This window comes from Lytechinus pictus, chromosome 11, assembly GCF_037042905.1.
Source record: "Lytechinus pictus isolate F3 Inbred chromosome 11, Lp3.0, whole genome shotgun sequence".
Lineage (NCBI taxonomy): Eukaryota > Metazoa > Echinodermata > Echinoidea > Temnopleuroida > Toxopneustidae > Lytechinus > Lytechinus pictus.
In genome coordinates, this window is record NC_087255.1 from 24,505,356 (window position 1) to 24,531,568 (window position 26,213).

The 26,213-nt window shown below is 36.1% G+C and overlaps 2 protein-coding genes across 2 annotated transcripts in view; both read right to left on the bottom strand.

The window, feature by feature from the left end:
- The window catches only part of LOC135155886 (DNA excision repair protein ERCC-8-like), a 29,869-nt gene extending 5,658 nt beyond the window's left edge, over positions 1-24,211 (bottom strand). Inside the window, exons 1-8 of the mRNA XM_064106177.1 lie at positions 23,776-24,211; positions 7,219-7,320; positions 6,227-6,432; positions 4,950-5,085; positions 4,468-4,568; positions 3,076-3,200; positions 1,605-1,802; positions 296-388 (exon numbers count right to left, since the gene is read on the bottom strand). Of these exons, the coding sequence (XP_063962247.1) occupies positions 296-388; positions 1,605-1,802; positions 3,076-3,200; positions 4,468-4,568; positions 4,950-5,085; positions 6,227-6,432; positions 7,219-7,320; positions 23,776-23,948 (1,134 nt within the window). The 5' untranslated portion in view covers positions 23,949-24,211. The remainder of the gene's footprint in view (positions 1-295; positions 389-1,604; positions 1,803-3,075; positions 3,201-4,467; positions 4,569-4,949; positions 5,086-6,226; positions 6,433-7,218; positions 7,321-23,775) is intronic.
- Positions 15,806-22,390, bottom strand: LOC129284265 (putative nuclease HARBI1). Its single transcript, XM_064106179.1, has 4 exons — positions 22,247-22,390; positions 18,375-18,641; positions 17,855-17,991; positions 15,806-17,354 (listed from the first exon to the last, which is right to left on the bottom strand). Exons 1-4 carry the CDS (start codon positions 22,322-22,324, stop codon positions 17,078-17,080), a joined length of 759 nt encoding a protein of 252 aa, XP_063962249.1. The 5' UTR covers positions 22,325-22,390; the 3' UTR covers positions 15,806-17,077.
- Positions 24,212-26,213: the final 2,002 nt, after the last annotated feature.

Consider the following 26,213-nt stretch of genomic DNA (forward strand, 5'->3'; position numbering starts at 1 on the left):
AACAATACAACTGATTTTCATATTCGATTGTACATTGAAGTCAATCAGTCAACCATAAAGAGTTATTCTGCAATAGATTATTATGTTTGGTGATATTTAAGATAATTTTGGGGGAGAAAAATGTGAATTTATTTATTCATATATTTAGTGTACAAGACAAAATAATCAGTGATTAAAATAAAAATACTATTATACTAAGTGGCCCTGAAAAACATAAAATACAGACATAAATATACACAAGATTATTACTCTGTCAATAAAACTCATTTACAGATTCTTTAAAAAAAGATCTTACTTGTTTCTTTGGCAGTGGTTCTTCAAAGTGAATATGACCCATATCAGGCTCCCAGATGAGGATGTTACTGTCATTTCCACCGCTGTAAACCTCCTTCAAAATTTTCAAAAATATTCATATTCAATGCTCCTCTTACCTTTAAAAGAGTAATGGAATATATCAAACATATACAGCTAAAGCTCTGTCACATTTGGCCCCTCTTAGCTATCAACTGTTGCTATTGTAAAATAGCATGGAGACTAAAACCCATATCATATCATCATCATTACCATTACATCACCATTATCATCATCATCGCCACCAACACCACCACCATCATCATCATCATCACAGGTCAACAATTTGTGGTATAGTGTCTACGAAACAAACATTCTTTGCAGAAAAGCAATTCATGAAAAAATTGCAGATTAGTTCTCAGCGAATAAGCTTCAAGGATTCCAGTAGCTTATAAGAGTTGCCAGTTCACTGACTATATTTTTTCATTAAATGGTCCCCAGTTGTTACATGAACTAGCAAAGCTTCCTTTTCAATTTGTGCTTATTGCAAATACTGGAATTTGCCTAGAAGAAAATGGGACTTATTACACAAAGCTCAGCGATCTATCATTCATATTGGTGCAATCAATTGCACATGATGACCAATGCCATCAATGGTAAAATTTAGCTATATCATCAAGAAAGCATTATATTACAAAACATAGTTATTACCAATTTCAAGAAGGAAAGATTATACTAAATGATATGAAATAATTCCTGTCCAGGACCCCGTATCAAAAAGCATAGCACTTGATCATAGGGCTGATTATTGTAATCATTATTGCAATCAATCATACACATCTGTCCCTCGGATATGACATTAAATAGAGGCCCCCTGTAGAGAGTCACCACCTTTGCATGATAGGAAACCAATGCACTATTCACATAAGAGTAGGGGAAAACCCCGGTGTAGTGGTCCACCTGCACACCTCCAATCAGTTATTTCGGGAGGAGAGATCTGCGGGTCACAGTGATTCAGTTCGCTTTTTGCCTCCCAGGCACAGGTGACGCCAAACAAATAATAACAATCAGTTGTATGAACAATTGCATAAATCAAATGTACCATTCAGTCATACACAAATCAACTGAACAATAAATCATACAAATTTACTGTACGATCAATACCGCGAATCAATGGTAAGATCAATAATACAAATCAACAGTGCGATCAACTTTTGCAAATCAACTTTACAATCAATAATACGATCAATCGTGCCAATCAAAGTCAATAGGCTTTGTGCAGTGGCCCCTAAGTGAAAAAGCCTAGTACGAACCTGGAAGAGAGGATGAAACACACAGCAGTTGACATTGTTGTAATGGCCCTTCATGGTGATATCCGTCTCCCCGCTGAATACATCAAACATATCGATGTCACTCCCACTTGGGATAAACACCACGTCGGGATGGACGCTGGATGATGTGCAGATCTCAATGCATTTACGCATGCTATTAGTCACTTTTCCATAATTGATCTGAAGAAAAGTTTAAAAAGAAAGAGGAAGATGGGAATACTGAATGAACAAACACAAACCCTTTAGCCTTTAGTAATGACTGAAAGATGCTACTTTTTTGAAAAATATTTTCATGATACGATATTTGTCTAAAACCCATTTGGTTTTTGTGCTATTCTCAGAGTAAATGTAAGTTCTTACTAGGGGCTTCAAGTATGCCTAGCAAAAGATAATTTATGCACTAATATATTAATGCAACTGACACATTGCATAATCCATTGAAAGCAATTTTGCTCTTCTTTGGATGACCCCCCCCCCCCCCCTTTATGGCCACCATAAGTTACAGTGCTTTGAAGTTGAATTAATCTATATAGCTTTCTAGGATTTTCATGAAACATGCTTTAACCGGCAGTTACCATATCAAAAGAAATATCAAAATAGAAATGCCAAGTACTCTCCAGTTCAATATATTTAACTAAATATGTATATTAATTGGGGTACATTTTCTTTTTAACACCATTGATATAGGTTCTTAAAAATATGCTTTTATCAGATAAGGTAAAACTTTTACTCCCACAATCCATCAATAAAGAATTACCTTACAATCATGACAAATTTTGTATTATATTTTGGCCTTAAAAAAAAATAAAAAAATGTGCTAAAAGTTATGCCAAAATAATCATGAGTTTCTTCATGACAAAATGCTGATTGATGCAAACCATTCATCTTCCATCTGTTTGGTCACATCACACACACAGTATTATCCTAGTCTGTCTACAACCAGTTCATCATATACCATCTGGTTTAATTGCCATTTAATATATTCACCACTTTATCTAATATCAACTAGGTCCAATATAATCGTGTTTATATGGTTGGATAAATTGCTAATGAATCAAATTTCATTTCACGAAGTGAAAATTTGAGCAAAGTGGAAATAAGACCATGTGCACTGGTGGATCCAGGGGGCAAAGCCAGCCCGTGCACTCACTTTTGAGAGGCACAATTAACATTTGTAATGTAAAAATGCCTTTAAAACAGAAGAGAAGACCTTTTTTTTTTTTTTTTTTGCTTGTCAAACTTTTATCGTGGATGAAATGTCCTTAATTTGGGGTTAAAAACCCTTTTTTGGCTTGTCAGATTTTTCCTCTGAAAAATGTGCCCCCCCACCCTTTTGGAAAATAATGGATCCGCAGCTGACCATGTGCTATCTAATCTAGATCAACTGCTTATAGACCCAAGTGAAAATAAGCCTATGATTTGGCTGATCCCAGCACTGATTGGGTTAACTTACCAGAGTGTTTTTGCCATTCATAGTGTTCCAGAGTCTAACCCTATCATCCGTGCCACAGCTGACTAAGTGAAGACCATTCTCTGTGAAGCAAAGTCCATTAACATGACCGCTATGTGCCGTACTAACTGTATAAAGGAGAAATAAAAAAAATCCTTTGAAGAAAAATGATTTATACTGCATACATGTACAGGGACATGAAAGCTGAGAGCATTTGGAATAAGAGAGATATACACTTGCACAGACACACAGAATTCCTCCCAGCTTTCTAATGCAATACAAAAAAATAACAGGAGTTATTATACAGTTGAAGTGAGTTGATGGTTCGCATTCACCTTTAAAGGACAAGTCCACCCCAACAAAAACTTGATTTGAATAAAAAGAGAAAAATTCAACAAGCATAACACTGAAAATTTCATCAAAATCGGATGTAAAATAAAAAAGTTATGGCATTTTAAAGTTTCGCTTATTTTCAACAAAATAGTTATATGAACGAGCCAGTTACATCCAAATGAGAGAGTTGATGACATCACTCACTCACTATTTCTTTTGTATTGTATTATATGAAATATGAAATATTTTTATTTTCTCGTCATTGTCATGTGAAATGAAGTTTCATTCCTCCCTGAACTCGTGGAATTCCATTATTTTAACATTTTGTGCTTCAGGCAAGGAGGTCCTAATCGTCAAATTCGTAAAAATTGAAATATTGTATAATTCAAACAATAAAAAACAAAAGAAATAGTGAGTGAGTGATATCATCGACTCTCTCATTTGGATGTAACTGGCTCGTTCATATAACTATTTTGTTGAAAATAAGCGAAACTTTGAAATGTCATAACTTTCTTATTTTACATTCGATTTTGATGAAATTTTCAGCATTGTGCTTGTCTGATTTTTCTCTATTAATTCAAATCAACATTGTTCTGAGGTGGACTTGACCTTTAAAAGGCCAAGAGGGCTCAGCAATGCATCAGTTCCAACTTTCATGATTTCACAAAGCTTCGTGTAGGTTAATGCAAAGGAACCAGATGTTATGGTTACTTTTAAAGACCTTCTCATGAAGTAATTGTTTGCTGCAACCACATATACTTCGTTTTAAGTCGATGAAAACTAGGGTGAAAAATAATTACACTGATAATCACCAATGACATAAACACATATCGAACAGTGTCTCGTTACTGCTTGCAAAAAGAGCCATCATCCGGCAGGAATGCCATGCTTATTTTGCTAATTTCTAAGCAATTATGCCTTGTCTACCACAAACACTTGGCACATATGTGGCCAGTCATTCTATTTCATTCTGTTCAAACTCACTTTGACATTGTTACCACAGCTAGCATTTATGGATAACTCTTTTTATAAAACATTTTGTTATCTTGAAAGTGACCTTACCTGCGGAGGATCCTTTGACCACTTCACCATTGTGCTGATCAAGTGACATCAGACTCCCTTTGGCTTGCCGGATATCCCACAATAGAATCTTATTGTCCCGGCTGATGAAAGATCAGGAAGGAATATCAATATGAAATGAAATTGGGTTTAAAACCAAAAAGGCATGAATTTCAATGAAACCATGAACCTATAGCAATGTTCAATGAAATCTTCATGAACTTGAAAATATATCTTTGACAGGATCAGCCTAACATTCTGTGTAAACTGATGTGTGAAGGGAAGGGGGTATCAATATCAAATTGTAAAATATGGGACCAGTAAAAAATCAATGCTGATGTCTGTTTCACTAAAAATGATATCAGCTTTAATGAGAAATACTAGTCACACCAACTAAACCTGCTCAAAACCGATACATTGGAAATATCACGATAGAATTGGTCAGTCTCGAGTCGGTGCGGCAGTGGCATTAACCAAGAACTCACCTGCCTGTTGCCAACAAGAACTCATCTTTTGTAGACCATTGGACACACACCACCGAAGCCTTGTGACCCTTCAGAATGTGTGTTGATGAACCTGACTTCAGGTCACAGAGTGAAGCATGAGCATCTATTGTTCCAACTGTTATCAAACCAAGTGAAAATGAAAAAAGAAATCTTTAGAAGACCGTTGGCTCACAAAGTCGAAGCCTTGTAACTCTGCAGGATGTAAGTTGAAGTGTCAGACAATGTAGCCTGAGCATACACTGCTTCAACTGTCTATCAGACAAGAATCTCAACTGCACATAGTACAAATTTATGCCAATAACACTGCAAGATGAAAAAATAATATACACATCTAGCTGTCATTTTTAGTTTGTAATGACCTCTAAGACCTTTGACATTGCCAAACTAAAATCTAATCAAATTTCATTCTAATATCCGTCAATGAGTCAAATATTTGATAATAAGGAGAACAAAATAATTTGTATACTGCCTCTGTGACCTTTGAACTTAAAATAACCCCAAAACCTTATGAGACCATCCTCATTCACAAATGCAGACATGAGCCAATATGTGAAGTGGAGCGTTTCAAGCTTTTTTTTTGCAACTGATTTACCTACATTAGTCTAGCTTGTTGTGGAGTACACATAACAATGGGGTCTGTGCTGTGTAATGTTCAGAAGAGCACTTCATGAACATTTTCATCTGACAAGTTGTCAGGTCTGACAACTTTCCTTGATAATGATTGGCTGAGAGGCACTGTTACCATGATAACTGTCACATAAAATGTCTGACAGGTCTTTTCATGAAATGCTCCCCTGGTGCATCAATGTTACGCTACATGAAAATGTGGTCAAACACACAAGTCTGGTACCAGGAAGGAACTTAATAAAAGCTGTTCAGAAGTTACAGTTGACTTTATCAATGACTGGTAATTCTATCTTGTGATCAAATACATACATGTAAACTTTATATAAATTCTTAGCACCCAAGAATATATTCCAGTTGCACCTAAAGTTGTATGTGAAGTCATGTTTAACTTTACAGTTTTATATAACACCTATCAGAGAAAATGCATGAATAAAACAATAACAATATACTATAATATAAACTATATGGCATAAGCAATCCTTCTATAAAAAAAAAAAAGGAAAAATATCATTAATACACCTGTATATATGGCATAAGCAATCCTACTTAAAATTTTTTTTTGGAAAATATCATTTATACAGGTATATACAAAAATATAGGACTTGGATACCAAACAAAAAGGTACTAACCAGCTATCAGGCAATGTTTGTTAGCCACGGGGGACATATGGTGGCTGTAGATTCCCTTGCCCAGGACGAAGCGCTCAGCAGGCTTCAGAGCATTGGTGTCCCAGACCTTAAGGGTTGTATCCATGGAACTAGATGTGAACATCCCAGTATCTCTGGGATACCACTGGACTGTCTCCACGCTGTGTTTGTGAACATGTCGATTGGATCTATGACAAAGCAAAATGGAGGTTTGTAACAATGCTATACATGTACAGGACCCCAATAAAACGGTATTTTGCTATGGATGGGGCTACCCTGTTTAAAGAATACAAAATTAATAGATACACGAAGTTCATAAACACAAAACCTATTGATTGTATGACTTTTTTTATATCATCATTATAAATGCGTAATTGTGAGAATCAAACAAAAAAATCACTAGTATTAGAGTGATAGGGCCCAATTCGCAGAAATGTCAAGACACAAAACAAATTTAAAGAGCACTGAACGTAAGTGTAACTTTACTGATCCTCTTGTAATACACAGATATTCAAATCAAACCTTAGGCTATTAAAATCTTGTAGTTCTCAAAATCAAAAATTTTGAGGGAAGATCAGACAAAGATGTAATTTTATAAATATTGAAATGGTTGAAAACTTAAATTGTCTTAAAACGGTCACATCAATCCTGCAGTGAACTATTTCTAGGCAAAAGGTGGTTGCTACAATGTACTCATGTCACTCATAAATTTTAATATCAAGCTTTTTCTGAGCTGCCCTTGAAATTTTCACATCCAAGATACAAAGTTTTGACAGCCCAGGTATGTGTTTCATGAAACTCAACGTAAGTTATGAGTGACTCTACCAACGACTGATGATCCCTTCTTAGCAACTAAATCCACACCAATGGAATTTGGCGCAAATGATTTACTCCAACAAAGCATCACCAGTCATTCTAAACTTACTAACAGCTTTATGAAACACCCACCAGAAAAGAAATGATAGATGTCTCACCTGCCAACAGTGCACACTGCTTCACAAGTAAACTCTTTGACTTCTGGGATAGATTCAAGGTCGTAGATTGCAATCACTCCATCAGCCCCTCCTGACAGCATACTGAAAGAAAAAAAATGCTTTATTAGGTAATGAACTTTTCAGATCACAGTGGAATGCCATTAAATGCTCTTCATAGTACACAGCCACATCCACAAATGAATAGGAATACTGGTATGGTACATGTATAAAGAAAACTGAGCTCTTTGGAGTTTCACATTTGTTTTAATAATGAAAGTCACATTCTTTTTGTTAAAAGCTTTTTTTTACAATAATGATAAAATGCAAATTAAAATATCTGCAGGTGTTGATTCCTCTTGATAATAGTAAAAAGATGAAAAATAAAATAATGATCATACAGGTATCTATTGAGAAGATTAAAGACTGTGTAGTGCTTGACACTATTCTCTTGTACTGTATTATGTGAACGGTTACTCTGATGACCACTGCACCTGTGAGTGTCAGTGTGAATGACATCCCATTGCATTGTGTCTTAATTTAATTATTCCTATGCATTGGAGCCTTAGTTGTTTCACTAGGCCTGTAATTAGTAGGGATAGTTCAAGTTAGTTCTGGTTCTGGCTTCAGTGGAGTGACATGTGTTTGTGTAACTTCCCAGCGACATGATATTCCGATGATGTGTTGCATGCTGTCCCTTCAGAGTCTTCAGTCAGGGCACCCTGAATCTTCTGCAAGCACCAAGCATTGCCAAGTGGACATTGAAGCCTAGTTAAAGGTGTTTAATAAGGACGTTTCCCAGTTATGTTTGTGCGCAGTCCTATCTGCGCATATTTCACGTCATGTGCATTGAAGTCACAATAAGTAAACAGGTGAGCAATCAGTTACGAGTAACAGCTGACTTTTCAAATCATCTGCACTCAAACAGCAGATCTTGAGGTGAACAAAGCAATTACCCAAAAATAATCTGTTGACCAACTTTTTAAACTCCTCTACCTCTTCAGAATACTTCATTCTGCAGTGCTGCGAAGTATTACAAATTATGACCTCGAGTTTGATTCTGGTAGAGTATAATGTATAGAGGCGCACGGCCAATAATATATGGGAGACTATTGCGCACGGCCAATATGGGAGACTATCTATCTCCCATGGCCATTAGCCTGGAGGCTTCTGGGGAGTAAAAGTCATCTACTATATGTAGGCTTACTCCCATGAAGCCTGGCATTTACAAAATTGTGTGATAAGCATGCAAGTTAAACAAATCAAGTATTTTGGAGCAACATTGTTGTCTCCAAATACTCTCCTTCGTGTGGGCCTATGCTTTGCCGTGCCAGGCTTCATGGGAGTAAGCCTACGTATAGTAGATGACTTTTACTCCCCAGAAGCCTCCAGGCTAATGGCCATGGGAGATAGATAGTCTCCCATATTGGCCGTGCACAATAGTCTCCCATATATTATTGGCCGTGCACCTCTATACATAATACTCTACCAGTATCACTATCAGCTGCAGCCAATAATATAGATTGAGATCTGGGGCCCGTTTCATAAAACTTTTGACTTGCAATTGTAACATCTCCCATATCTATGGCAAATCTTGTTATTGCAATTGCAACTTGTCATAGTTGCAATTTTTTTTTATCCGTTTCATAAAAGCTATGACAAATTGTTATCGAAAATAATATCTGAAAAATAGTTCGCGAACAAGCCTGATATGCTCTCGTGCTCAAGGTTTTGCTGCACACGCATTAACGTCTGCGAGAGATGTTGTTGGTGGTGAAATTTCATAAAAGCTTGAATCGAAGATGTAAGTACTTTTTAATCATTGCATTTATTCAAGTAATACATTATTTGATAAATTAATACGAAAACTCACTTCCCGTATGCATGCATTGATGGTATTGTCATGTGTTCATCGTTGTGTTCGAGTTGAAATTGCACTTTGCCCGGAGATGTCTTAGAGACGTCAACGGGTCGCTGTGTGGTCGCTGCCCCCGAGCTTCGGGATAGATATAGTAGCGAAAGCGAAAGACTTTATTAGTCTGATTGTGAGAGGTCGAGAGCGGGCCTTGCCTTTCTGTCTTTTTCTCCAGAGTTTATTGACTAAATTATATATTCAGTCGTGATGTGTTGGAGGTTGTGTGACTTCAATCTGGGCTATTTTTTCTTTCGTCTTTGACTTGAGTTTGACTTTGCTTGTTGCAAACTTGCAGCAATGACTGGCAATAATTGATGTTGTGACTTGTCTTTACCTTTTTGACTTAGAGTCTGAGTTTTGTGTCATTGTGTCAATGACTGTGAACCGAAATTGATGTGTGATGTGATGTGGTCATGGATCATGATGAAGCCTGTAGCCAAAGCATCAGTCTTTGTATTTGCCATTTGGTTGTTCCGCTGAACTGCGTTGGCTCCACTCACCAATAATTGTCTAAAGTAAAGTTAGACTGAAGTGAAGAAGTGTTGTTGGCCCGTACGGTAAAGAAAAAGTACATTAGTTATTTTAGCAATAATGTTAGATCTAACATTTGGCAGAAACCTGATTTTCGGATCGTTTTTTTTTCAAAATAAGGAATAAATCATTGGTAACATATATTTTTGATTTTTTCTTGGAATCTGTGCAGTATCAAAAGAAAGATTAGACTAGAGTCTAACGAAAATAGTGGGCCATCGTTCAAGATGATATAATCAATGTCATCTAGATCTAGACATAAGTCATAAGGCTAAAAAAAATATTAAAAAATGTAGACAAGACTATACTAGATCTAGGCCTAAATTGGGCGACATGATTGCACATGCGGGCTCGCACTAACGTACTACCATAGATGAAATGGGGATGATAGCAAAATGTCAGAAATTGTTTAATAAATCCCAGGCCAGAAACGACGGTTTTACTGTCTAGATGAAGCGGGACTTGAATACAACTAACGTTAGATTTTCCAATTAAGTTAGAGTCTAACTATTAGACCAAGCCAAGGACAAGGCAAGCCAGTGCCCAGAATCTCCAGACCCAAGCAAAGACAGCTGCCAAGGCCAGCCAGGCATGGTTGGACTTTGAGACTTTGTCAGTTGGTGAACAAAATAACTAACAAAGTTAGACTTTGTTTTTTTCATGAAAATATTTAGAGTCTAGGGAAAGACTTACAAATGTATGTCCCCTCCACTTATTAAAAAAAATACTTCTCCAAAACCCCCTTCTTTTGTTGTCTTTTTCTTCCTTCCGGTTGGAACTTGGATTCAAACCTCTCTGAAACAGTTATGGTGTAAAAAAATACCGTATGAATTTTTCATGATATATTTTTCAAATTTACATGAAAATTTAATTTGATCAGTTTCCTGATCAAAATAAAATATGTTGTGTGTGTGTGTTTTGTATTTATAAACCTCACTCGATATGGAAAATTTCTGTCAATATTTGTACTTGAGCCAACTGCAACTGTGACTTAAAAGAAATTTAAGCAACAGATTGTGACTTTAACTGCATTCGTATTTCTTTTCATTGTTAAACGCATTAGTTTTATAAGAAGAAATATTCATTTTCCATTTGATGAACGGCAAAAGAAGTTCATGTGAATGATCTAAATAATTTTTTTTTAAACTGTCCTCTAAAAATACTTTTGGATTTTGATATAAAGAAACAAGAACTTTGTTTTACTATCTACATTGTACAAAGAAATTTCACCAAGAAAATATGTGTAAGTCCAGTTTAGGGGATTAGGGGTCTTTATGTAAGTATGAACTGCTTATGCATGTAGGCTACATACACATCTTTGGTTTTGCAAGATTAACCTGATTTTATTTAATTGATTTCAATTGTTCTGAGTAGATATGAAGCACTTATTCATGTCTTCATGAAATGAATATGATAAAATATTTTTCTATTGAGTAGAAAAAAAAATAAAACTGTCACAAAAAATTACCAATGTTTCAAAGGAAGTGATTTAAATCAACGATATGAAAAAGATCTTAGTGATCTAATTTAGGATTTAAATCACAATTTTAGTCAACATGATTTAAATCCGCCAACCCTGCTTGAGTCTTGATAATATTTAAAAGGGCATCAAGACCATTCTCGTGAGCTAGAGGAATACATAGCATGTAGTTTTTCTTTTTAATCTTATTTCATTGCTTTTACTGTTCAACACTGTATCATGATTTTTTTTAATATGTACAGGGCTCTCTCGAAAATCAGCTTTTATGTACTGAAGAGACCACCCTGTCTAAAGAAAACAGAAATTAATAAATAATTGAATACAGCTTTCCAGATGTTGCTGACAATAGCGATGAGGACAACGTCATCTTTTAATGACTTACTAATGTTAAGGTGGCTTGATGTGTGCCTCTCCCCTAGGAAGGGTTAAAGCAAATGAAACCTGAGATCTTGATGTAGCTTTTACAATGTAATTTCAACAGGGTGGCAATAATGATTTCACAAAATAATTTTTTTTTGCATTTGTCAGGTCTGAAGTAAAGAGACGTAGGGGCAACTATTCGCTAGATGAAGTCAGACTCTTGTGCAATTTTGTTAGGAGTAATTCTGCTGATCTTTTTGGCAAAGGCCAGCATCCAGGGCAGAAGGTATGGAGTTTAATTCAAGATACATAGACATTACAAATTAGAATTCTAATAACTTTTTCCACCTTTGATGGATTTCTCTCAAATCTTGGTATTATTTTTCTGCCATTTTTACAATGAAACTTGGTCAGGGTGAACATCCCATAAGGTATGCCTAGACAGGTGCTGAAAAGGTAATGTAGACAGTAACATTCTCATGGTGGTCAATTACTGGGATACAGGAATAGTTGATTGTCATGGTAAATAATGCTCATTTCAGTGCCAATGTTTTCACAGGGTTGATTTTATCAGGGAGATAGCAGTTAACTGCCTCAAGTTTGATTTTATAATGCTTACGTACATTTATGAATGAAACAATAAAATAGCTCTAAAGTGTTTGTGTCAAGCTCTCATATCTTACTTTCATAACTCCTTTCTATTCTTCAATTAGAAATTTACGATTGACATTTTTTTTATTTATTTTCAATCTTCAAAGGTTAAACAGCGTAAGAATGAGGCCTGGGAGAGAGCTGTCGCCTGCTTGGCAGCACAAGGAAGCTCTCATTCTAGGACAGGTGCAGAAATACGCCTGTCCTGGAATGAAATGGCGTCCCGTGCAAGGAAATACCGAGACCAAAGTAATATAACACTTTAACAGGTAAAACAAAAACGAATTTCCTATTGACCATTTGAAGAAATGTTTAACGTGTTTTCAATCTTTGGTGGAAAATACAACGCTCAAAATGACAATTGCTCTTTTTCATAGGAAGCAAAACATACCCTACGTGTGTATGTCACCCCAAGACCACCAATAAGTGGTCAGGGAAGGTTCTATCCAGGGGCAGTATTCTGAATGTTGTCTCAAGAAAACTATTCTTTTATCTTCAGAGTTATAAGAAAATCTGTATTCTAAAAATTCTTGTATCTTTTAATTAAATTTTCTAGTAACTTTCAGTGAGCATGCATCATATTACATATTTTATTGATCACAAAATCAGGCGAGACTGGTGGCTCACAAACCACCTTGTTACCCAAAAACAAAATAATAAATATAATTTTTTTTATTTTATTTTTTTATACATAAAAATGAAATTGTCTTTCATCATACGGTAGATTGTATGTACTTAAAATTTCAGAATCACTCTCTTTACTTACTTCATAAAATAAACATTACGCTCTATATTTTCATTATCAGGAGGAGGACCAATGCCCCCAATCAATCCCAGATACATGATCCTTGACGTCCTTAGTCAAGCTTGCGTGGATGGTTTTGATAATCATCAGAAGCAGGGATCCAAGTAAGTTCCTTTCAAGTATGTATGGGCAAGTCCAATATATCTTATGGATGGGACATTTAGAGATTTTCAACCTCTGAAAAATATGTATAGTCCCATAATGTACATATGTTTTTTTGCACTTTTTCGTTTATGAAATAAGACTGATTAAATTTCAACACCTTGTTTTGTTTTTCAGAAGTTAAAGTAAATAAATCAGAAATTATAAAATATGTTTTGTCAATGTTTGATATTTAACCCTAAATAGACTGGGCTATTTTGATGCCTAAGAAATCGGGGGGGGGGGCTGATTCAACCCCCCCCCCCATGATCTCTGCCGTTGATAATCAAGGATTGACACAAATTATACTGTAATCCAAGGGTTTGGGTATAGGACAAAAGGGGGATTAAATTATTGGGAAGGGAGAGGAAGTTCTTTGTTATATGATTGGGGGGTATGGACATTAAAGGGATGGTTCTTACATTGGGACTATATACATTATGAAGTCTAGACTATGTAGTGACTTATACAATCACTACATGACAATACCTTGGTATTTGGGGATAATCATTGATATATAATTCCGTTAGTGATCCATAAAATTACAACAAAGATTTTTATGCCACCGCAGACAAAGTCCGGAGGGGGCATTAAGCGTTGCCCCTGTCCGTCCGTCCCCCCACTTGGTTTCAGCGCAATAACTCGAAAAATATTTAATGGATTTTAAAAGTCTTTGGTGTGTAGGTAGATGATACCAAAATACAGGCTAAGTTCGAATTCGGAGTCTGCAGGTCATAGCTCATTAAATATGCGAGTTGGTTTCGGCATGATAACTTATGAAATATTCAACTTATTTAAAAGACTGGGGTGTAGGTAGATGACACCAAAATACAGGCTAAGTTCATATTCGGAGTCCGCAGGTCAAAGGTCACAGCTCATTATATATGCGAGTTGGTTCAAAGGTCTAAATTTGATCATTATGCGTATTGGTTTCTGCACGATATTAAGTTCAATCATACCGAATGAATTTCTGATTGCGTTAAGCGGGGCCATCTGTGTCACTATAACATTTGCGTTGTCATCTCTTAAATCCATCTCATTTTCACACTTTCTCTCCATTAGTATATGTACATGATCCATCTTTATCTCAGTGATGCATTCTTGCATTTCCTGCTGTCATGAAGTCAAATACAAACAGATATACATGTACATCATAATGTGTGGTATGGTGTTATCTTTTATTATGAAGTTGATGTTACTTCATCTTATTTTCAAACCACAATATATTCTTTTTGTTAATTGAGACAATACAAACATTTCTAATATACATGTTTGTGTGAATCATCACTAACTAAGTGCTATAGAATCACCAGGCACTCATACCATAAACAATATTCAACATCTACTATATTGATAGCAATTACATACTTGGGTATGTAGAAATGATAGTTCAACATATCTTAATGGGGTATTCGACAGTGAAATTCATGTGATTTTTTTTATCTGAATAGAATCTGATTGATCAACCCAAATGGTAAGGGTTGTATTTTGACAATTAAATCCAAGTTTCTCTTCACAGTGTTAATGTCTTAATTTGATGATGGTTTTATAAATGTCACTCTATATATTCTAAAATGAGTGGTCTAAGTTAATTGATTGGTTATGTTTAGAAAAAAAACCTTGCCTTGAGAAGAGCAACCTAAGAGAGGTTTGAAATAGAAAAAGGTACTACTCTGTGCGAGTTGATTCTATGCTTAGACTGCTATCTAAGAGATGTACAATCAATAAACTGGTGTTCTTTAATTGACATACATGTACAAGTAATCAAATTTCAATGCTTAATCTGTTTAGGACACAAAAGGCCTATGAATTATTGGCTGGCATGGCAGCAGGGGGAGTGAGGTCACCAACACCACCACCACTGCTGCAACCATCACCACTACTGCTGCCACCATCACCACCAATACAATTGACTTTGCCACTGCAACTTCCAAGATCACTCCTGCCAAGACCACTCATCCTGCTAAGACCAATCCTACCCCCAATAGCAAGTCCTCAACTGACCAGCTAATACAGTTGGAGAAGGAGAGGATCCAACTATTGGAGAAACAAGTTTCGCTCTCTGAAGAGCGAAACTTGTTTCTTAGAAGGATTGAAGATTCCTTAGAAAAATTAGGAAAAAATGCAGTTAACCCGTTTGAAGTATTGGAACTGTAGGAATCTGCAATCCTTCTCTGTACATGTATTCTACATTCAAACATAGGAGTGTTGCTTCCATATAGTCACAAATAATGATGGAAGATTTCATAAAATTGCCTACTTTCAATATATCAAAACCCTGTACCTACTTATACAATTCTGTTTCTTAGTATCATTGCTAATCCTAAGACATAAAAAATGCAATTGAACCATAAGAGTTCTGCTTCCTTATAGTCACAAATAATGATAGATTTCATAAAATTTTGGTATATCAAAAGCCTGTTCCTACTCTATACACCTCCAACTTAACTTTAACCGTGTGACAAAATTATTCACTTGCAACAAGAATGCAGGCAGGAATGAGATATCTCTTTTAGATTGGCAATTTTGATTATGGGTCATGTGAAAAAGGCAACAACTCTTTAAATTATCTAGTGCATATGGTAGCAACATGCCTACGTTTGAATGTGTATTTCATGAAATGTCCACCTTGATACCAACAAGCTCAAAGCAATAGATAATTTTGTCTGATAGCTTTAAAAGAAGGTTGAATTAGCATTAAAAAAACAAACTTTGATTCTGCCTATCTCCTGACTGGACCATTTCCAGAATGGTAATCCAAGGTGGACTTTTCCTGAATATACTGTACAAGAAGGAAACCATACTCTGATGATCATTAAACTCTTGAATGTTCCACTTTGTCTTTACTCTTATATCTTGCACCAAGAATTTTCCTATAACCAAGAATGCCTCAAAGTGATATTGTCTTTCACAATTCATGTAAATGGGGTATGGTTTCCTTCAAGTTGAATCCTCTACTTCAATAGTATAATGCCCATGATAGTCAAAAGGTCAAGTCCACTTCAACAAAAAGTGGAGTTGGATATATTACCAGAAGGAAATGGTGTGAAATTCAATTGAATATAGGAAAGGTACTACATTTTTTTTTCATTGAGCAAAAGATGGTGCCACTGATGTCACATAATATAATATCTCTATTCATGTACTTCTAAACAAGACTGAAATTTAGCATAAATTATGTATATGTTCCATTCTATTGGGTTTGGGCCAAGAAAAATAAGCGGAATAGACAGTTCCTGTGCAACATGTTCATGTAAAAAAATATCCATTTATGTCAATTGGTGTGGAGAATTTGGATCAGTAAAAAAAAAAAACATTTTTTAAAGTTTTATTTTCTGGGGCTATTTTCACAACTCAATGCCTAAATCCACAATATTGCATAAGCTTTAACATTGAATGAATTGAGATTTTTCAGAGCTCCTGATTCCTTGTACATTTACAAAGATTAACCATAACATTAAACAAGGGTGTCACTAAGGCGAGCATATAATACGCCGCCTGTAAAGCGGAAAATTGAGTTATTGGTCAAGTAAGAAAAGTGGAAGGTGGTGACTTCACCTTTGATTGTCTGACCTCAAAATCAAAAGAATTCCTGGGATCCATGCTGGTATCATAAAGACCAAATTATATGAGCCTAGGTTAAGTTAAAGTAAAGTTATCTCGTTTACAAGGACTTCAGAAGGGTAAGATTAAAACATGTCACTGTGGCCTTGACTTCTGACCTCAAAATTGATAGGCTTCCTGGGATCCATGCTAGTATCATACACACCAAATTATATGAGCCTGGTTAAGTTAAACTGAAGTTATCGTGTTTACAAGGAAAAGTTAACGGACAGACAGATGGACTTACACCAAGCGTGATACCACAATACGTCCCATCGTGACGAGCGTATTTAATTGAAATGATTTGAATACTGTCCCAATATGAAAATGATTGATGTAAATTTTCCAAAATACTTCATAGCACTTTGCCATATATCTACTGAAAGAAACTAGCAACAATCTGTGCCCTTGTAGCAGGACCATTCACACCATCAGGAGGATCAGGGATCTCATCTTCATCATTGTCCACTAGTTGGAATGGGACTTCAGGCTGGTTAAGGTCTTTGCTCAGGTTGTGCAGAACTGCACATGCCATGATAACATCCTTGGCGTTCAGAGGGCTCATTTGGAGGCCATGGCCGATAAGGCAACGAAACTTGTTTTTCAACTGCCCGTTCACCTGCTCAATGAGGACTCTGGTTGAACTGTGGGCACTAAAGAAGAAAGAAAATAATTAGGAATATGTTTAAAATATATTGAAAATCAAGGGAGATGAATGGTCTTGTTTCATGGGAGATTGACGTTTTTTTTTAATACAAGCTATGTCAATCCTCCCCCCCCCCCTTTCTCTGTTGGATACACGCTGTACTTATTTTTTCCAAAAAAGAGGATTTGTTAAAAATCTATTGAACTTTTCAAAATGTAAAATCATTGTTCTTAATGACAGATTTAACATCAATTAAAAAAAAGGAATCAGCAAGGAATCTCACTATACTTTGTCATTTGGTATAATTTTGAACCAAGATATGACAAAATTTTAAGGTCATGAGGCAAGTACATAGGTACTATGCCACTGTTTGCCCCCATTCCAACAAATATGAATATTATATTATAAGGCCATCATTTCATGAAAATTAGGTCTGGAAATAAGCATTAATTTTAAAACCTGAAAAGCAAGGAGACAACAAAAGTTGGGATGAATGTTATCACTCACCGATTGAAGGCTCTCTCAGCCTGATTAGTAGGGTTTAGGAAAGGGGTCATGATCCAGGGTTGAAGAGCGTACCCAGAATCACCAAGCAGTATGCCATGGAGGTTTCCTCTGATGAACTCATGTCCGACAATGCTGTTCTATAAATAAGAAGGAAGATTGAATGATCTTAATTGGTGATTAAAAATAAGGTATGCAATAAATGAAGGTAACACTTCCTTGTGAATGGATCAATGGTATCTCTTATGTAATAGTAGAAGTGTATTTGAATCCAAATGATTTATATTAAGCTTTCAACTGCTCATATAAGCATTGTTTATCTGGTCATCAACTTGTATAAGAAGCAAGAAAATATAAAACCACCGAACTTTATTTTTATGCAACAGTCTGTAACTATTATTGGTGATGAAACACAGTTGTTTGAAATGTAGGCCTACTTATAATTATGTATATATACTTAATGTTCTGCACAAATTCTTGCCTACAAAATAATCCTTTAAGTGTGATTTTGTCCTATACTAACCTGAAGTATTCGACTATCGTGGGTGCTCCCCGGCCAGCGAGCAACACAATTTGTAATCTTGAATCTGTAGTCACATATCAATTGTACGTTGATAGAATATCTGCCTTTTCGATTGATGTACACATGTTCATCGGGGCCAAGTGGTGCCCCATGCAAGTAAACATGGGTACCGTCCACAGCTCCTACAACCTTTGGGAAGTGTGCGATCTTATAGAAGTTTGTTTGTTGGTCTGTCACCTCGTCATCGGAACAGGGAAACTTGATAATCTGTATAAAGAAGAAAGAAATATTAAGGAGTTTTCTTCTCGGGAAAGATAAATATTGAGATAATATGAATTATATCATGATGATGCCTAATTTTTGCATTTAATACTATAACTACTACATGACTACCCATTTATTAGATCCAATTATTACATTTTATTATATCATGGTCTAGTTGTTAGTTAGAATCCCAGTGATGTCATGTTTTCTTCAGCAAAGAATTCATCTACATTATGCTTCAATCTGCCAAGATGAGGTGAATGGTATGTAGGAATTAATTGCTTGAATGCTTTACCGCATATACATACATGTATTACCTAAGCTACAGCTGGGGTGACAATATGATACCATGTAGCTTATACACTCGAGTATGGTATATTGGTGCTATTTAAACTTGATCTATATATGTTTATACTGTACTTTTATGTTTTATTATTAATATTGTTTTCATTGTTTATGTTTTGCCGGTTACTGTCATTTGAAGCAATGTGAAGTGTCTTTACTAACATCTATATTGCCCAAGGTTTAGAGTCCATGTGAGTGCAATTTAACCCCAAGAAGACGGGGGAGGGGGGGCCTCGACATTTTTCGTGATAAATCCGCCGCACAAAATTTTTGGACCGAGTCACTCACTGACTTTTTGCATTCAATTCTCACGCAACTTGATGAGACCAAAATTGCGACCCCTTGGTACGCAGCTCCAAAATGACACGACATTTTGTAAGTGCATGCAGACCCCAAATTGCTCAAAAATAGTGTACAAATACAAAGCAAATTGTGTTTGTAGCCAAAATTCATTAATGTATCATTATTTTTTCCTTTTACTTATTAAAACCAATTAATTCCATCTTATGGTCAAAGTCCCCAACAATTTCCATTGAAAAACATTAAAATACAGAAAGTTGAACAACAAACAAATACATAAGAAATTTAGAAAACAATAAAATAAATGTGATTTTGAAATTTTTTATTAGTAGATTTGATCAGATTCATATAAAGTGACTGTACCAAATATTAGCATTTTAGGGGCATTATTTGGTTGATTAGAGCAAACTTTTGATTTTATGCATAAATTAGCATAATTAATTTGCATTAATATTTTTCGCAGAATTTGATCCTGTAGTTTTGTAGTACATGCCATGGGTGATGCGCGTGCCAATTTTCATCGCGATCAACGGCCGAGATCATAAGGAGGTGTCTGAATCAGCCCCCCCCCCCCTCAGTCTTCATAGGCATTGAACTAGCCCAGTCTATTTAGGGTTAAGACTTAATGAAAAGGATATTTGAATGATATTTTTAAGGCTACTTTTGTTTCCTTTGAACATTGTTCTCTTTTTATTATTAGGATTAGAATTATAATGATTTTGTAAATATTTAAATAACATTTGATATTGCATTTCTTTACAGTAGAAATGCCTGTTTTATGAAACATTTTATGGTGTTATGAATAAAAAAGAAGTGTTATTCAGACTATTGTGGTACTCTAGTTATATCAATTACATTCTGTGAATGTCATGTCTCGATTCTCCTTGGCAGGTCACAGGAGGAAAAGTATTTATTTTGTAAATACTGTCCAGCATGCAGCTTTGGTGCATTTGTTCTCTATGTCTATCTATTTTATTTATTCAGAAAAATAATTATATAAAGAAGAGGAGAAGTATTCATTTTGTAAATACTGTCTAGCATGCACTTTGGTGCATTTGTTCTCGATGTCTATCTATTTTATTTATTGTTCAGAAAAATAATTATATAAATAAGATCGCAATTGAATTATATTTATTATTAATTTAACAAACATACTTACAACTTGTGTCTTTAAGTTGTAGTAAAAAAACTGGAATTAAGAAAAGTAATAGAATGTGTTTATGTGAGCCTTGGGACACTGGCATACAGAAGGTAGGATGGAGTGCAAATAAATGGGAAGGCCCTCCACACGTCCTCCTTAAAGTAAAAAAAACTAAGAAAAAACAAACTGAAAAAGTGATAAGGAAGTTATAGAATATCATGTTGTTGTTTTTTTACATTATTTCACAAAACTATATTTTCATTTCCAAAATGGCTTGTTTCTAGATTGCTCATGAAGTGCTTGCTTTGCTTACAACTTTGTGAATATGTCTTCCGTATGCATTGTGCTGCCCATCAATTTTTTTTTAATCATGCATGGAGCCCATGTATTTGAATGTTTTGTGATTGAATTTGGATGTGTGTTCACTGTGAGAGATTTTTTTTTTGGTAGGTGTATGGATGTATGAGTCAAGCTTAGGGGGGTAGGAGTACTCCAGGTTGAAAATAATATGATTTGAATAGATAAAGTATTAATCTGTCAAAGGAAAAATATTTTAATTATTTGTAATATTTTGGTGAAACGGTTCAATATGTGTAAAAATGTAACAATGTGAAGAAATTAAAAACTATCAACTTAAATTTAAATGATGTTTTGTTTTACATCATTAACACAATTTTCGAGGATGTTATTTTAGGTTTTAACTAATTTTTAGGATATGTGTGAATAGATCTACAATTCACCTTTGAGACACTCGAACCAGGGATCCCTGCTCAAACCCACAATATCGAGTTGTTCAGCAACACTAATAAATTCACTTTGGAAAATACGTTCAATTCATATGCATGTAGGATTGCAAAATAGATCCTTTTTATAGGCAAGCAGTAAATGAGATTTAATATTTAGACATGATATGGAGTACATGATTTCATTACATAATAAATGAGGCTTTAATAGGAGGAAATTATAATTTGTAAACAAATTAGCATGCGATCTTAATACATAGGAGTAATGCCGAAAATTTGTTTACAAATTATGATTTTATTACCCTTTCCTCCCTTTATCTTTAAGTTCATGTTTTCTTTACCTTTACCAAAACAAAATTACAAAAACAAAAACAAAGTTCCAGCTTATTATATTTTCTGAATTTATTATAACTTTTAGATAAATTCCATTTTGGTACTGTTTGTTTCTCTTAATTGTTTTCTTTACGTTTTCTCTACTCTATTTAAAAAAGATCGTTCATTTGTCTGTATGTTTTGCATTTTCTTCGTTCATAATCTCTCTGCCATTGTTTTTTTTTTTCTTCATTTTTTTATGTTGTTTACCAATTTCTCACGATTAGTCTAAGAACAAAGGAATGTTGACAATTGTTTTAAGTTAGAGAGCGCTGTTGACTACAATGCGATCCGCGACGAAACAACCGTCGTTGAATCCATTTGGCGAAAATTTAATTCGTACGCACTGTAACTAAGCCTATAATGAATCGTCGAAATCGAATCGTCAACGGCAGCTGAGCAGCGGGTCTATTCTGTAATTTGTAAGTTGTAAAGCCGGATTTCTGCCTAAAAATGACATACCCTTTATTTCCATACTTTTATTTTTATCATAGATCTATGGTACCGTACACTAGTGAACATTGTTAAATTCCTGCAATTTCGGCTGAGAGCCTCGGTTATCGTTACTCGGTCAATAACGTGAACGGGAAAGACGGCGCAAATTACCGCTCATCTTCCAGGGAAGGTAGAAGCGAGCGCCGCTGAGAAGCAACCGTGCGACAGTTTCAACCGACCCATAATTAAAAAAGAGCAACGATAACTCTTACCTCATGCTTTCTGTTGTAGAGAGCCCCTGCCACACGATGGATCACTCGGCATGTCGTCGATCGGCTGACCCCATGCATTGTTCCACTACTGTCAAGCACCGACCCTGTAGCAAAAAATCGCAGGGCAATAAAAACCTGCAAGGCCGGTGGTATCGCCTTGTTCCTATTGCCAATTTTGGAGTTGGGACGAATGGCATCTTCTAATTTCCCTATAAAAAGGCTATAATCGCGAGGATTCCATCTCTTCTAAATCTGTACTTTTTTAACATTTCGTCGTCATTATTATAGAGATCCAGGGGGTTTGACCTATCCCTGAAAATGCGAGGCCGACGTAGGGGACCCTGCTCCTCATCGATGCAAGCCAACAGTAACACTGCTGCAGCCATTTTCTTGATTAGTGAAACAGCTGTGTTGTTGCTACGGCAATATTTGCGGCAGAAATTGTCATTTGACGCAGCTCCTTGAGCTGCGTCAAATATTGCCGCAGAAATTGTCATTTGCCGCAGCACTCACACAACATGCGAGGTTAGTATACTAACCTCGCACAACGCATGTCATTTCATAATGAATTTTGACGTTTTCATTCATCACACGAATGTGAGAATATGAAACACGCCTAAATCTTCACAATATACTAAATTTAGTCATCTTAATCTGATAATGTAATCTAATTTTACAAATTAGCACGAACGTATCTATAAAAATGGATTTTAAACGCTTACCTCCAAATCTCAGCCAGTTACTCCGTCCGATCCTTAATAATGCGGTGGAAATTACGCAAACAACAATCGAAATGCGAATTTTTCCTATCGAACAGTCTAGATTCAAGTCGCCGGCGCATAATAGGAAATCGTACCAAAAAAATCAACAGGTTGCATGTCACGTATAATCGCTGATGGCGCTACATCATAAAATAACGGTGAACAGCGAAAAAAATGCGGAGCGCCTAGAACGCAACCAGCAGTACAGCTGATCTGACGTCAACGACGCAAACAAGCAAGTTTATTCAATAATATCGCGCGCCCTCTCTGTGACTGTGCGTATAGACTAATAATACTATAGATAGAGAGAACGAGCAAATCGGCCCCATGCCTGCTTCGACATCAAGAAAAATCATCGACATAAAGTACCAGAAAGACAGAGTCAGAGAGGAATTGAAATTGGCTTCATATCGTTTGGTAAGTTTCATATCCAAAGCTTATCTCAGTTTCTCACATCATGCACATTAAAATTTAAATAGGTAGGCCTAATAGACGAATAAACGTATTGCAAGTGCCGTGCCAGTGGTTATCCTGTGCACGGCGGTGGTAATGTACCCGTGGGTGTTGCCGCAGATGCTTTCTGCAGCAAAGTTTTTACTTTTATGAAACGGAAACTTGACGCTGGTTTTACTTTTAGTAGTTTTACTTTTTGCCGCAGGAACAAAGATTTGCTGCAGAAAATGGGAGTTGCCACTGCGGCAAATGTTTTATGAAACGGGCCCCTGGACTGCTGGAAAGAAAGCCTTATATTATTAGTACGGTACTCACAATTTGAACTCGACAGGATCTATGTCCAGTGAATTGATTCCGCTGGAATGAATGCGTTGAACATCGCGGTGCTTGCTCAACTGCAACCGGAATGTCCGCCGGGTAGCTTCGGCGCAATACACCTGAGAGGGCCGAACGTTTCCCCAACTCCTCTCCGCAAGCACGTTCAACATGTTGACCAGGCCAGACCCCGGGACAGACGCGACTCAGAGTCAGAGGGACGGTGACCGGTAGACTTCAACAAAAGAAGTGCACCAACTCAGCGTGAATTTCATAATTTTTGCCAAATTCTTAAAGAGTTATTTAGAGTTTGACGTCTAAATTAGATAGCGTGCCGTGTCCAAAGTTTAATCATGGACCTACTAGTCCATGGTTTAATAGTAGTAAGTCGATCGAGTCGCGTCGAGCGAGCTAGCTAGCTAAAGATAGATCGCGCAGGATCATAGTCTTGATCTCAGGATAAATTGTAAAGAGATTGAATTGGTGGAAATTAACAGAGAGATCTCAGATAATGGGAAAAATACAATTGTTGAAAACATTTGCACTCTCGAAAATAAGTTTTGTGTCATCACTCATCTCAGTAACATCTCTACAATTTCAAAATACTTTACTCTGCAATGCTGCAAAGTATGACGAATATGACCCCAAGTTAATGGCCCAATTGTTCTGGAATTTTTCCATACATGTATAGATACAAAGCATTTGGCGCGTTTTTTTGGTGTTTTAAAAACCCACCCCCCCCCCCCTACTCAGTGTTATTTAGGGTACGCCTATGCTCGTTCTCTACCTTTGAAAGCACACTGCTATCTCATGTCTGCCAAAATTTCTGAACCACCCTTTCGCTGGTTTTTCCTGCCTTGGAGTCCCCCCTATAAATCCGGAACACTGCTCAATGTACCCCCTATCTCAAGTGAGCTCTTATTCCAACCCCCTATAGGCCTATATCTCAGGACAGACACCCCCCCCCCCTTCTTCTCAGGTAAGCTGTCATTGCAATAGAGGTTCCCTGATGTCATGATGGAGAACAAGCTTTCAAAACTAGCAGGAATTTCAGGAAGATCCCGGGATTTGATAATTTTTTCTATAATATTCATGATATTTTATATAAAAACCCCCTTTTTTAATTTCTCAGAGTCCAAGGAGAGAGAGAGATAGAAAAAAAACACCCCCTTTTTAAAGAAATCTCCGGGTGAAAAGCAAAATACACTCCCTTTTTTTTACAATTCGCGGGCCGGACTTGTCCCGCGAAAAAGTACCCCTTTAATAAGCCTTTACCGGACATTTTGGGAACACGAATGCGGTCCCTCCGACCCCGGAGTGGGGGGGGGGGTTATAAAGCACATTTGCTAGAAAGTGCTGATAGTTTGAAAACAAGCACATGAACCCCATTATTTAATGTTTGCACCTCTTAGGTATACCTTCCTCTACAACTTTGCAAAGTAAGGGTTTTGAATAAAGTGCAGCATAAAAGGTCAAGTCCACCCCAGAAAAATGATAAATTGAATAAACAGAGAAAAATCCAACTAGCAAAATGCTAAAAATTTCATCAAAATCGGATGTAAAATAAGAAAGTTATGACATTTTAAAGTTTCGCTTTATATTTTTTCACAAAACAGTTATATGCACATCTCAATGACATGCAAAATGAGATAGGCAATGATGTCCATCACTCACTATTTCTTTTGTTTTTTTATTGTTGGAATTATACAATATTTCAATTTTTACAGATTTGACAATAAGGCCCAACTTGACTGAACCATATAGTATTAAAACAATGCTAATTCAACATGTTCAGGGAGGAATTAATCTTTGTTTCTCTTGACAATGAGGAGAAAATAAGAAAATGTCATATTTCATATAAAGAAATACTGAGTGGAATAAGTGGATGACGTCATCAGTCTCTTCATTTGCATACTGACCAGGATGTGCAACAGTAATGTTTTGTGAAATTAAGCGAAAATTTTAAAAAAAGTCATAACTTCCCACTGGGCATTTTACCCGATATTACCCGGGTTGTAACAGGTAATAACGTACGTAGTTATTACCACGGTAACACCAGTGGGTAGTAACGGGGAAATAGTAGACCAATCTTTCCCCGTTATTACCCGGACCCGATATTACTCCATTTACCCAATATTACCCAGTATGATGTAACCGATATTTCCAGCATTTTAATGATATCACCACCTCATATTACTCTGTTTACCCAATATTACCCAATTAATGTCGGCTCATTAAAAAAACAATTAGTGTCATTAGGGTCATTGAAGTACATTTTTACAACTCCATACTCTAAGCCATATCATCTTATCCTATCCTAAAATCCTATATCCTAATCCTAATCCTATCCTACACCTATCCACCAAACCCTGTCATTTACTTCTATATATTGAGCGAGTTTACAACACTTGACAAATTATGGTTAACAATTATTCAAC